This window comes from Gallus gallus, chromosome 1 (assembly GCF_016699485.2).
Source record: "Gallus gallus isolate bGalGal1 chromosome 1, bGalGal1.mat.broiler.GRCg7b, whole genome shotgun sequence".
In the NCBI taxonomy this organism is placed as follows: Eukaryota; Metazoa; Chordata; class Aves; order Galliformes; family Phasianidae; genus Gallus; species Gallus gallus.
The window spans coordinates 33,720,749-33,733,919 of NC_052532.1; the positions used below are offsets into that span (position 1 = coordinate 33,720,749).

General features: G+C 44.5%; 2 protein-coding genes and 1 non-coding gene across 4 annotated transcripts; all 3 read right to left on the reverse strand.

Annotated features, from left to right (window-relative positions):
- Positions 1-1,625: 1,625 nt before the first annotated feature.
- Positions 1,626-9,458, reverse strand: KICS2 (KICSTOR subunit 2). Of its 2 annotated transcripts, XM_040666688.2 has the most exons (4): positions 9,196-9,458; positions 7,118-7,191; positions 6,903-7,039; positions 1,626-3,002 (listed from the first exon to the last, which is right to left on the reverse strand). In XM_040666688.2, the coding sequence occupies exons 1-4, from the start codon at positions 9,428-9,430 to the stop codon at positions 2,186-2,188; spliced, it is 1,263 nt and encodes a 420-aa protein (XP_040522622.1). In that variant the 5' UTR covers positions 9,431-9,458; the 3' UTR covers positions 1,626-2,185. The 2 variants fall into 2 exon arrangements, with proteins under 2 accessions (XP_040522622.1, XP_416063.1); XM_416063.8 differs by having other exon boundaries at positions 6,903-7,191.
- An 823-nt stretch (positions 9,459-10,281) lies between these two features.
- RPL18A (ribosomal protein L18a) lies at positions 10,282-13,054 on the reverse strand. The gene is made up of 5 exons (XM_015282735.4): positions 13,007-13,054; positions 12,416-12,595; positions 11,696-11,825; positions 10,733-10,842; positions 10,282-10,427 (listed from the first exon to the last, which is right to left on the reverse strand). The coding sequence occupies exons 1-5, from the start codon at positions 13,022-13,024 to the stop codon at positions 10,335-10,337; spliced, it is 531 nt and encodes a 176-aa protein (XP_015138221.1). The 5' UTR covers positions 13,025-13,054; the 3' UTR covers positions 10,282-10,334.
- Positions 11,128-11,259, reverse strand: LOC112531625. Its single transcript, XR_003073521.2, has one exon. It is a non-coding gene; the product is annotated as a small nucleolar RNA SNORA68 (small nucleolar RNA).
- Positions 13,055-13,171: the final 117 nt, after the last annotated feature.

Consider the following 13,171-nt stretch of genomic DNA (forward strand, 5'->3'; position numbering starts at 1 on the left):
AAAAAAACCTCCCAGTGCTTTTGTAGCAAATAATGCATATAACACAGAGCCAAATATTTGGTGACACTAAATACTCTATGAGATCAGTAGTGAGCTGCACGATTACAACCAGCATTGCACTGCTCTAAATAAGCTTCAAATGTTAACTCTTAACATCATGTTAGCATGTCCTAGTTAATGATGTAAAACAACTAACACACTCATAAATCATCTGTCCAGAAAGAGTTGCTTTGCCAAGATGGTTGCTACCTAAAGATTGGAAATAGGTGACTGTATCCATACACTTTCCTCCTCCCAAAGCTACTTTCTTCCCCTTACCGTGGATAGCTCGTCTCACAGGAAAATACTGCAGAGGCAGACAGAATTTGTGCAACACTTTATTACACTGCTGGAGACTGGGAATCAGTTCAGGTGACAGCTTCTTCTCTCTTACTCAGGCTGAGGAAGTCAATAGCATGACAATATTACAAGGTCACTATCAGAAAGAGGGTAAGCACGCAAAAGACAGTATTGGGAGAGTCTGGAACTTCACTCGGGCAAAAGGACAACTGGAGATGCAAAATGCAACACCTCTAGAGCCAGGTGGTGGTCTGCTGCTGGTGCATTTACAACTCCTTTTCCAATGGCAAAGAGGAGTCTCTTCAAACTCTTAAGGGTGATATTGCAGCTAGACTAAGACTTACTTAGGAAAAAGGAAGAAGCGCAGCTATTTACAACAGACCGACATCGAATTATAGCAAAACATGGAAGACTCTCTGTGGCATAAAATGCCGAACTGGAGCTCACACTTTGAGATGAGAACATGCTTATGTGTCTGTGAAGAAATCAGTACTTGCAGGAGAGGTGAGACAAGCTACCAAAACCCTCTGCAAGAGAGGAAGGTACTCAGTAAAAGCTTAATATCCAAGGGTATCTGTTCTGTTTCAAAGCTTCAACAGTGTTAGCTAAGGATCTAACCTGACTACAACAGCATACACTGCATGTCAGAGCCACATCCTTCCCTCCTGAATTCCCATACAAGGACCTGTAAAACTGCAGAGCTAATGGTCAGAAACACACAGTATAAGCCTGTAAGCTGTGTGTGACAGGGGGAAATATCGACTCTCAAAATAAACATAGCACTTTCAGGATAGTCAGAAACCACACTTCTGGCCTCCAGATTTGGAAAAACCAGGTAGTGAAACAGACATTTGAGAATGAGGAGAACATTCTGCAAAGGAACGGAAATCAAAATTCCAAGAGTTGGACTTCAGCTTCATTGTGAAAGCGTTTAAAACGGAACAGAACAAAACCAACCAACTTCCAAAAATCTGAAAGTATGTCCAAGTTGGCCCTGGCAGCAAATTGGAAAGAACTCACAGAGGGTATTTCCTCCTGCACGCATTTTTAAAACGTAGCTGAACAAAAGCACAGTTTGAAAGAGCTTTGCTGTGAAGCCATTCCAATCTAAACCACCTGCTCAACCTCCTCCAGCTTCAGTCGGTACTACACACACAGCGTCACAGCACTGCAGGGCATGGTCTACTCCCAACACACACTGCAGCGTTATTAGACTGAGCCTGCATTCTGAACCAGCTTTAGGCTTCAGAGCTTCTTCAGAATAAACCGTTGCTTAACAGACAGTATCAGTTCTCAACCATTTTAAAAGAGTTTTAATTAGTGAGTTCCGTTGTGATTCGTGTATCTTGTTTATTTAAAACATGCTCCTGCAGATTCACACATTGTAATATCCCCTCCCATCAGCGTACAGTTCCCAGAAGTAATTCCTGTCAGGCAGTTTTTTGGTTTTCTGAAAATATGCATTTTTCCACCCTCATCACATTGTCAGTAACCTCTATAGATCAGACTATCATAAAGTGCATATATTCCTTCGTTATATAGGCAACTAAGTTGTGGACTGAAAAAATAAACCATACCGCAAATTGAAAACCACACACACACACACACACAAAAGCCCTCACTGCTGCCATTTAGCACCCCACAGTTACATTATCCCACTGAATGCTGCCAAAAATATTTTTTCCCCGAGAGTCAGTTAGTTGTTTTTTTTTTTCATTGAACTTATAGCATTCAAAAATAATGGCTCCTTTTTAATTAGACGACGATAATCGCGAGTTTATGTAATCCTTGAAGCTGCAATTACCCCAAGGCTGGCAGTCTGCCTTGACAACTCGTGTTACATATTTTACCCTTTGGATCCAGGCTTCAAACTTGCAAAAGCTTTGGAGTTCTTAAGGGAATGTGAAATTTCATTGAGGAAAGAAATAAAATGAGAATCCCTTTCTGACTTCTTGGACTCAAAAATAACTACAATGGTGAAATGAGGTTCAGGGCGAGTCAGAAAATACGTGCTTTGGACTTTGTCATCGTAGAAGTGAACAACCTTCTCCAAACTGTTGAGGTCAGAGGTTCTGTCAGTCATAATCATGATTACATTGGGCCAGTGCATAACCGGCCTGTCACTGGGCAGAGACACCACTGCAGGATACTGATCCACTCCTTTGGGAGCTTCCCTGTAAGAGTGGGGATGATGATAACCGTGTCCTTGAAAACTCTCCGATCCACGATTGTCAAAGATTAAGGAAACATTGACAGCATCATATTTCCGAATAAAACTGGAAATTTTCCCAAAGTAATCAGGATTTGTTTTAGCAGTCAGAGTTTTCATTTCAGATGCAGTCGTTTGTCGGCTAAGGGCCTCGTGAAAGTAAAAGCTAAACTTGGCAAGGAGAATGTTTTTGAGTTTCACCAGCCAGAGGAAGAGGTGAGGAGGTTGCACAGCTTTCTGTGACTGCCCCCCAAACAGATGCTTCTTGGTCTCTCGCTGTTTTTCAAATATCTGGCCCCAAGTCTGTAGTTTTGTGTGAGCGCTGTGCAAGTTGACCAGGGATGGAAGGAATTTCCACTCTGAGATCTGAGCCTGAGCCTTTAAGAGATGCGCAAGCACATCTACTTCCAGCTGGAAACTGCTTTCAAGAGGACTGAGGATTGGATGATGAAATCTAGAAAACACAACATTATTCAAGACATGAGAAATGCTATACACAACAGTGAAGTTATCAGCTAGTACTTATCAATTCACAAACAGAACACAGCACATCAAGGCAGGCTGAAGCGTAAGCCAACAAGTTATCTTGTGAACCTAAGAACTCCTACTTAGCATAACTAGGACAAACATTTTAATGAAAATACAGCATACCTACATCGGCCTACATTGATCCACAGCTACTACAGCACCATTCATCTTTAAACTCAAGTGGCTTTGTTTCAATTTTAAACCTCTTCTGGTGGCAGTATGCCTTGATAGTTGTCAAATAGTACTAAGATATTAAGTTTAGATAAAGAAAGTTATCTTACGTTATAAATTCACTGCTCACGTAGGGAAGCTATGAGGAAACCAACCTGAGCTTTTTTTCTTTCCTTTTTAATTTACAATAAAACAATAAAACTGTGATGGGAAATTAATTAATAGAACCACAATTAACTGTATTTACTGTTGAACCCAGTCTCAAATTTTGAATGTTGGTGTGCCAGGAGCAACAAAGAGGAAAGACATTCAGCAGGATCTCATGCTTTCACAGCAAAAGATTCTCTAACTATCAGCACATCTCCCACTCTAAGAATTCAGGGCAAAACCAGCTCTCAGTTTAACAGATGCTATTTGAAAATCTCACCCACAAGGTAGAAGTGCCAACACACATCTTATTCACTAGAGTGACTGTACCATTAGAACAAGTCTTAGTGAAATGGAGTTTTAATAGATCCATTTAATAGCTTTCTCTTCTCCTCCCACCTTTTTAATCTTAACTTCAAAAAACAAAACCACCCCACCACAAAAAACCCCACTCAGATCCAGTCTACTTCCTTCCCCTTGTCACTCAAACTCATAGATTTGTAACACTGGAGATAAATACACTTTAATTCCAATTGTGCAGAACTATGTAGTAAATGTATCAGTAGGTAAATACTCAACTTCTGAAAGACAGAACTTCAGCTAAGACAGGAGTAGCCTTTTTAATACATGTGTTCCCATAAGACGCATTTAGGTGACCTCCTAAAGAGATCTCCGACAAAGAACAGCCAACGCTTCACAGACAAGACTTGACTGAAATCAAGACAGATTGACGCCCTCACTTCAGAAGAATATCCTGGGTCTTGATACTACTTTAAAGCAAACAAGTGTACACTGAATTCTTCACACCTTTAATAGGCGATCTACAGACAAGGTGAAAGCAACTCCACTCATTATCTCCCTAAACTCCCCAGTCACGATACATAGAAGCAATGTTGGAAATACTTGGTTCAAAGCCAAAACATCTCATTTTGTTGTAGACCAAAAGAATGGACAAGAATTTTAAGCTTTTCCCCCCTCTTCCTCTTCACTACTTTTTTCTTTGACTTTCCACCCGGTATGCTGCCAAAACATTAATGCTCCAGCTTGTAAAAACTGCCTGGCAGCCTTATTATTTTTCATGTGTCCCCTTCTTACTTTACAGCCACAATACATACTTTTGAAAGGACGTGCTTTTAAGACATAACTTCAAATTTATTAAAAAAAAAAATTAAATGATGAATGTGGTACATCAGTCAATTCCCCCCCGAGTCATTCATGAGAGCACAGGGATGACAGTTCTGGCCTCCAGGTTATAAAGAAAGCATTTTTCTGCAACTTTTTAGTTTCTTTCCGTAGATCACAGATGCACACAAAGCTACAAAATGCTGACTAGACGAGAAGCATTTAACACAAAAATAATTACATCAAAACAGATTACTTATTCATTATGTATTAAGCTTTTACAGATCTGAGGCTGTTTTAATTTCTCCAATTAAAATCAAACTTTCTCCTCCCATACACCGCCTCCTCCACCCCACAAAAAGTTCAAAAATTTCAGGAAATGATGAATTTCCAGCTATATTTTACAGAAAACATAGAGGAAAATGTCTTCTACTGGCTGTTTACAAGCTAGGAATAAGCACTAACAAATAGCTTCCAGTTGTTCAGAGATCGCTGATTTTCAGATGTAAAGGAAAGAAACCAAGGCCAGAACCTTCTGGAAAACAGATGTCCCAGTTGGGTTAGAAGTGTTGACTGACAAAATGGTGCACATCCTCACCTATAAGTGACGATATATTCCCAGGGGGAACAGACAGCATAAGGGTGAGTTTATCTCACCTTTCACTTGAGAGAGTGAACAGACTGACAGAGAAATGCTGTATGGGAAACACACGTCAACATTAACAGCCCTCAGAAACTGCTCTGAGGTACGACCCAACTAAAGGAAGGAATAAAGGATGGACTTTGTTTCAGAAATATCCTGTACAATACTGGGGAGAACCAAGCTACCCAAACAGCCCTAGTAGCATCTTAGAATGTCTCCATCTTAGGGACTGCTTATTGTCCCAAAGCAAGATCGTCAGTATTTTCCCCAGGGAGAAGACATTCCCTATTTCTTTAATGAGGTTGTAAGAGGGCACTAGAAGCACAGATAGCACAGATGTGTCACTAAATCTGATTTAAATGGTATAGTAAAGCATTTCAAATCTAAGTTTCCACTTACTCTGTCGAAGCATCGATTTTGACTTTCACGTTTTTAACAGTGCTGTTGGCTCAGCATATGCTCAGAATAAACAATAATGCCTAATAAATCAACTCTGCCACAAACCTACTTTCCTTTACTATACTACTGCTGATCAAACCAAGGGAAAAAAAGAAACAGTCAAGTTTTACGTTTCATTGGACTAACAACCCTGATATTGCAAGGGTTTACAAACCAAGAACTGCCAAAAATTACTAGTAAGATTATATAAATTAGTCTTCCAAATCACAAAGTTACACAACAATGTATTAAAGTTATTAATAAAAGCAAGGGGAGGCAGCTGCAGTGTTTAGATTTGGGATTTTAGGAACACTGTCAGCAGCACTGAATTTCTTTAACGTACACTTTAAAAATCTTAACTATAAAAAAACCTCACAATATTTCACCCAAACGTCTTCTTAGATGCTATTTCACCAACAAAGATTAAAAAGAATCCAACTACACTTGAAAACTATCTTCCTAAGATAGCTACCTTGTTTGGCTTTTAAAATAACTGCATTTTTACAGCCATTTTTTTTTGCCTGCTGTCACGTCAGCCAAAATTTCTTTTCTTTTTAAACTGCCACCACTTGCACAGATCCCATTTTAGCTGTGAAATACTCAACCAAGAGTGACTTAGAGATCTTAATGTAAGAAACCGCAAAGGCAAGCACCAAAGACTTGTGCTCCTTCTGCTAACTCCAGCAGCTCTCAAAAGAAGTGACAACAGAACACCATAAAACCCTTCCAGGAGGATCAAAAGCAATAATAGTCTACATTAAAAGCTAATAATATTGTGAAATTAATCTGAAATTTACCCAGATGCAGGCATGTGAAGACCAACGCGTGGCTTTAGAATGTGTCTGCTCAATTCTAAGTTTAAAACTAAAAACCAATACGCAAATATCTGTTCTATTCCTACACCAATTTCACTCAAGTCCATACGGAATTAAGTCATTGTTTCAGCTACAAGCATAGCAATGGATGAAAGAACTGAATTCTGGCACTTTTCCCATAAAGAAAATTATTCTTTGATTCTTGATTCTATGATTCTTTTCTCTCTGCTGAGTATGAATTAAGGAACAGGGAAGATGGCCCCTATAAAGTAATGAATAGAATTTTCTGGGTCTTTTTGGGCAGTCTTATTTTGAGCCCTCAGCTCAAGGGTGGACATTGCTCACCAACACTCACTTCATGCATGAATTCATGCAAGGAGCCGTGCTCCTCAGCAATCAAAAGACAGCAAAATCTTCAGGCTTTCATCCTTACTATAATTTATTACAGATCAAATGCCCGAGTACTTACTGCCAGCAAATAAACACTGACCTTGAGCTATATTTCTTTAAGATGGATTCCAAAATGTTTACCAGTTCCTCAGAGTTAATGAACTTTTGGGTGCTGAGCGTGTACATTTTTTCATAGAAGTCAGCAATTTCCATCCGAGCCTGAACAAAAAAACAGAGCTGTTCAGACAGGTGAGAAAGCAGCTCTTCCAAGTGAGGAGCTGTTCCTCCTAGTGCATTGCGACCCGTCGCCACCACCTTCTTCAGCTCATTATGCAGGGATGTGTAGATGGTTCGGATGGAGTCCTTTCGGCTGAAGAATGACTGACCACCTGTTCAGATAAATATGGAGGTATTACCAAATTCCAGGGAGAGCAAAGACAGACAGCAATACTGGAAAACAAAACCACGTTTGTTTTTCCCCGGGTGTTCCTAAGGGTTATTTGATCACAGGATTTTTCACCAAGAAATAAGTTTCAGCCTATTATTTTGCAAGCATGAATTGCACACAGAAGCACTCTATATAATTTGAAGCAAGTCGTGCCTGCCCCAATTCATTTTTCAGCAGCCAATGACTGCTGCAAAATTTCTTCCAATTCTTCACACCTGTGTTAGCTACAGTATGGGCTTTTTAACAACAAGGATTTACTTAACTTTGCTACTATGATACACGACTGGAAGGAAATACTGTTATCTGTGAAAGTCATGAGTCAACATGAGGTTTTAATAGGCACTGCTGCTGTGAATAACTCTGAATTTTATGGAGAATTCCCTTAATAACACCTCCTCAAACACAGACCACTCAGACCTGCAGAACAACCTTTATATGGGAAACGTGATATCTGTGTGTACAAACCAAATGTTTCCAGTCCCTACCCTACCTTAACATAAACCAGAACTCAAAGGGAAAACAACCACAGTTTATCTCAGTGGGACCACAGTGCAGGCTAATTGATAACTAAAACTAAGAAAAAACAAAGTCACTGCTTCCCTCCTCTTGCTTAACATAATATTATTAAAATTTATTTTAAAGTAATCATAAACTGTGAAAAGGTTTGGGTTGGAAGGCATCAGCTAGTCCCAATCCCACCACCACCAGGGATACGGACAAAAGATATCTCACTTTGATGTTACCAAAAGACTGCACAAAAGTACTACTTTTATTTCATTATTTCCATTTCCAGATGGCTTTATGTGCTGCTGTGGCACTCAGGAGCTGCAGCAGAGCAAGGGTCACAAAGAATGAACCTGCAGAACTTTGTGGGTTTCTTTTTAATAGACTTCAGGTTCCACTTGGAAGCTACTTAGAACTTTCACAGTGGTGTATAGTCCATCTCACATCTATTTTACACACAGAACGTTCAGAAGTTTCGTTAGCAATTTGTAGCAGAAAGGCACGGAATTGGTTATCATGGAAAAATAGCTCCAAGCCAAGAGCTGTCTCTGGGTTATGGCAGGGAAACAGTCACCTATTGCTGCTGTTCATGAGGTATGCGAGCAAATAAAACTATATATGTCCCTTATTTTGCCAATTTTGTTCTTTCTGCAAGAACCAAATGCACTTTTTGAGGACTGCTTTACAATAGTTTTTTTTTCCCTCTGTAAAGTTCTTCCTATAAGATAGTTTAAAGTCACCACTTCAACATAAACACACCATAACAGAACTTTCTTGTTGCTTATACTGCTTATACAGCAGACTGGCATCCCTTGATCCAATTTCCATGCCAGTCTACAGTTCAAAGAGAAAACAAGCAGCTCTGCCCGGAGGACAGCATGATGATGGCTTGTCCTGTGTGAGTTACAGTTTTTTGTATCCACAGCTCATAGGACTGAGAAGCAGCTAAGATTGTGGCCAAGGCTTCCTGAGATCTCGCAGCATCTACATGAATAACAACTTTCAGGAGGCAATCTGCAGCCCCAAGCACTTAACACGTGTTCTGACACACGTGCTGTTCTAGTTTTAAGGCATGGAACCACAACGTGAAAGAAGCTCCGGTGATCCCGCTGAGCTCACCTTTGCCAGAATCTCAGCCAGAGCATACCCGCCCAGAAACAGAGCTGGCTACAGCTCGGGAACCGCAGCCAGGCTGCTTACTCCCCAGCACAGGGTCGGAAGGACTCGCTGTGCCAGCCGGAAGACGTCCTTCGGAGTAACGCTAACGTCAGAGCGCACGGACGGCGCGGACCGAGCGCTCGCGTTCCACACACGCGCCGCACTCCTGCGCTTCCCAGTACGGCGGCACCTGCCGCAGGCCCGCCCGCTTCCCCCCCGCAGCGGGACCCGGAGCAACGCGGCGGCCCGTTCGGACCGGTGCGGGGCCCGAGGGCGGCGGTACCTAGCTTCTGGCCCAGGAAGGTCATGCTGTGGTAGGCCTTCTCGGCGGCGGCCAGGTGCGCCAGCCCCGCCAGCAGGGCCAGCCAGCTGGCTCCCGCGCTCTTGTTGGCCTCACGTTCCTTCTCCACGTTGTCCTTGGCCTTATCGTACGAGAAGATGCCCAGGTGGGAGAAGAAAGTCTCCAGCACCGCCTGCTCCACCGGCACGGGCGCACCCAGCGGGATCGACTCCCCCATCCCGCCGCCGCTTCCGGGTTCCGCTCCCAGCCGAACGAGGAGCCCCGCTCGCGCCACTGCCCCCGGAAGTCCCCGTCACGTGATGCGGGAGGGTCGCGGTCACGTGAGGTGCGACGGCCCTTCCCGTCATGCGGCGCGGGGGTACAGGTGTGCGCGAGGCATGCCGGGAGGAGGAGCGGGGCGTGGGGCCGACTGCTCCTCTGCATATGGCGCTGCCGGTCTCCGCCATGCTGCAAAAGGAAAATAGGAGCGCACAGAGCACGGGCTCTCCGCTCTTGAATTGTTTTCTCTGAAACTTAAATCCGAAGGCCGCTTTCATGCGACACTGTTCTTTCCATTAAGTGTCCAAGCACAAGGGCTTCTGGGCAACGTTAGCTTGGATCCTTAAGCACCACTCCTGCACCACCTCCCACCTCGTACAGACATGTGTAATTTGCAGCTTTCTATCCCACCCCTCTGACTCTTCTGCAGCCATTTTAGGGATAGCGAATTGCTCAACCCGTTGAAAAGGATCTACTTAAGCTTTGGACAGATGAGTACAGCACAAAGTGGAGCTGTGACACACAAGCCCATGGAAAGGGGGCTGCCGTGATAGCATTGCCTGTTCCAGCTCCCAGGGAACATCAGACCTCTGTCCCACCCACCTCCTTCTAATGCAATCAGCCGGTGCTTCTCTCCACATTGAGCTGCAGAGCTCCTCTGCTGCTGTCCCAGAACAGCAACATACCCAGTTTCCTCAGGCCAGTATTTCTCCTACGCTCTTCAACTGGGCTGCTGCTAACATACAGAGAACAGGATAAGGAACAGGGGCTTCCTGGGCATTGCACAGAATTTACACAGAAACCTGGGAGTGAAAGGTTCAAATAGACCTTTATTACACTCAGTTGACAGCACAGATTTGTACTTAGAAGAAAGTATTTGGTCTCTTGGTGGTGAAACGTGGTTTGTGCTGACGGCGCAGAACTCTGTGTGGCAGAGGGAACTTGATTTTAGAATCCTGCAAGGAAAACACTTGTGTTGAGATACTGCATGGCTACTGCTGTACGCTTCCCAGTACCGAAAGGATGCACAAGGTCTGTGACTGTTTCTGAGCAAGATGTCTGCGAAAGGCACATTTCTTGTAATAGAATACACATTATGTTTTGACTTTAACTAAAGGAGCCTAACCACAAAGTAAAGTATTTGTGAAGCTGTGAGCGCACGTTTGGTTCCCCCTCCACACTCCCGCCTGTACCAGACACGGCTCCCTCCCTCCAGCCTTCTGTCAGACTGGGACCCAGCAGGCACTGCAGTTTTACTTACATGGAACTGCTTGACTGCTGGCCTACGGCACTTGCTGGCAGCAATCTGCTCAACTTTCATTATCTGAATGGAGTGAGCACGGGCGCGATGACGGGCTCCCATATCACGGTCTGCAACAAGACAACTCAACGTCTCCAAAAGAATGCCATCCTATTCTTGCCTGATTTCAAGACATGCACTTACAGAAATCATCTAGATGGGATTTCCCTTTTTAAAACAAGCGAGCTGATGCAGAATAACACTGAAGTGTCGTTAATGGAAACATGTTCTTAAAAGTCCTAAATGATACGGACAGGATACTGAGCTATCAATCATTGCATTACAACCAACTTAAGTTCTGAGGCCTCTTAAGCAGTCTTTCAGTACATTAATTAACAGGAAAGATCCTATTATGTTCATGTAGAACCTCAAGTTTCACTTTCAAGAGCACCTCAGCTCTGGAAAGGCGACAAGATGCATATAATATCTGCACACACGACAAGAACGTCATTACGAGGAACAACATTCTTTGGGTTTTTGTGTGCATTTTGAACACTTCCAAATTCAACTACCAGCAGAATCAGCTATACGAATGGCATGCTCCTCGAGTACTTTACATAACAGAAATTGAGATGATCTACTCTGAAATATTCCCTCAACAAGGCCATTCTGAAACATGATATATAGTACAGTAAACGTCTAGAGCCCCTCCAAGGCTATATAGAGGCCCCTCTTTCAGCCTATAGAGCAAAACTCGTTACCACAGCTACTTAGTGTTATAGACCGAATATTTTCATCTAGAGAAAACATACCATGAGTGTGAGATCACACCTACAGACCTCTCCAGCAGCTCCCTAATTTCCTAGAGTTTCACTTTCTTTCTCATGGTTTAAGACAGCATTCTTACCTAGACTTTATGCTCAGTTTAACATTTAAGCTTATGTTTGTATACAGGTTCTACCTCAAACAGTTACACAAACTTACAGCACTGAGTGACAGCACCAGCAGTGGTCAAATCCCTGTACTCTCTGTACATGTTGTGAGTTCCACTACGGGAATCGTAGCGCAGCCAAATACCAAAATTTTTTACCCGCAGTGGGGTCTTCTCATACACCTGGAATTAGACAAGGGGACAAAAGAAGTTAAATACGTCATCAGCATTTCAGTTCAACTACACTGAAGCTCTAACGAAAGCACTGCGGAAACTGTTAGTGAAAAAAGATTTTGTCTCTTCTCCCACACCAACACAGCTGCATTCAAACCGATAATACTCTGCAAAATTCTTAAATTCAGCTTTACGTCACTATGGAAACAAATGGAAAAGGACATCCTATAAAGAGTAAGATACATAAGCATATGTTCTCCAAGAACTATGAATGTCCACATAACTCTTAAGAGGTATAAGCCCAACAAAACGAATGTTAGAGCCAGAAAACAGCACAGAGTACAGTAATGACTTCAACCATCACGGCTCCAGAAAATTAATCCTGTTTTTTTTTTTTTTACCATTTATTGTTTTCTAAGCTCCCTGGATACACACTGCCATTTGGAAAAGAGGAATGCATTGATTAACTTGACAGCAATAGAAAGGTGAGCTGAGCTTAACTTCACTCCTAGCAGCAGTGCCCCTTTAACTTCATCCTATATATACCAGCAGGAATTCCCTTCCATATCACCCAGGTTATCGGCTTTGCCATCCCCCACCTGGCCACAGTACACAATCTCTCCAGAAGACTTTTTCATCTTCTTCAGCTGAGAGACGAAGTACCAGAACCGGGACTTGGCGACAACGTGGTTCGGAGCGAAGATCCGCATCCGGTAGAGCGGAGGAGTCCTGCATTTCGGCGTGGGCAGGCAGCGCCCGACCACCTTGTACTCCCGCAGCTGCAGGGAGACGAAAGATAGAGGCGTGAGTCGCGGAGCGGACAGCCCGGCCTCGGAGCGGGCACCTCGGCGAGAGGCGGCCCGCCCGGCGGAGGACAAAAGCCCGCGGCCCCGGCGGCGAGGAGCCGCACCGCGGACCCCTCGGCTCCCGAGGAGAAGCCGAGCTGCGGGAGGCCGGTAGCGCCGCCCGCCGGCCCGGCCGATGGCGGTCCCCCCTCACGCGTCGTGCCGGAGCGCCGCCGCCATATTGGCCGCTCGCCTCCGTGCGGGGCCGAGGGGGGCCGCCCGGCCGCGCGAAGAGCGCTCTCGAGCGCCGCGAGCCCTCGCCGCCGCGCTCCCAACGCCCGGGGCCGGACTCGGGCCCGCCGCGAGACACGGACGCGGACCGAACGCGCCGCGGCCCCCACTCACGGTGCCCGACGCCTTCATGCTGCCGCCGCCGCCGCCCGCAGGAAAGGAAAGGCCGCACGCGCGGCCGCCTCACGTCATCCGCCCGCCGCGGCACCGCCCGCCGCCGTCCCGCCCGCCCATTGGCCCGCGGCGCAGCGCGGTTGGGCGACGCGGCTGTCAGTCTCC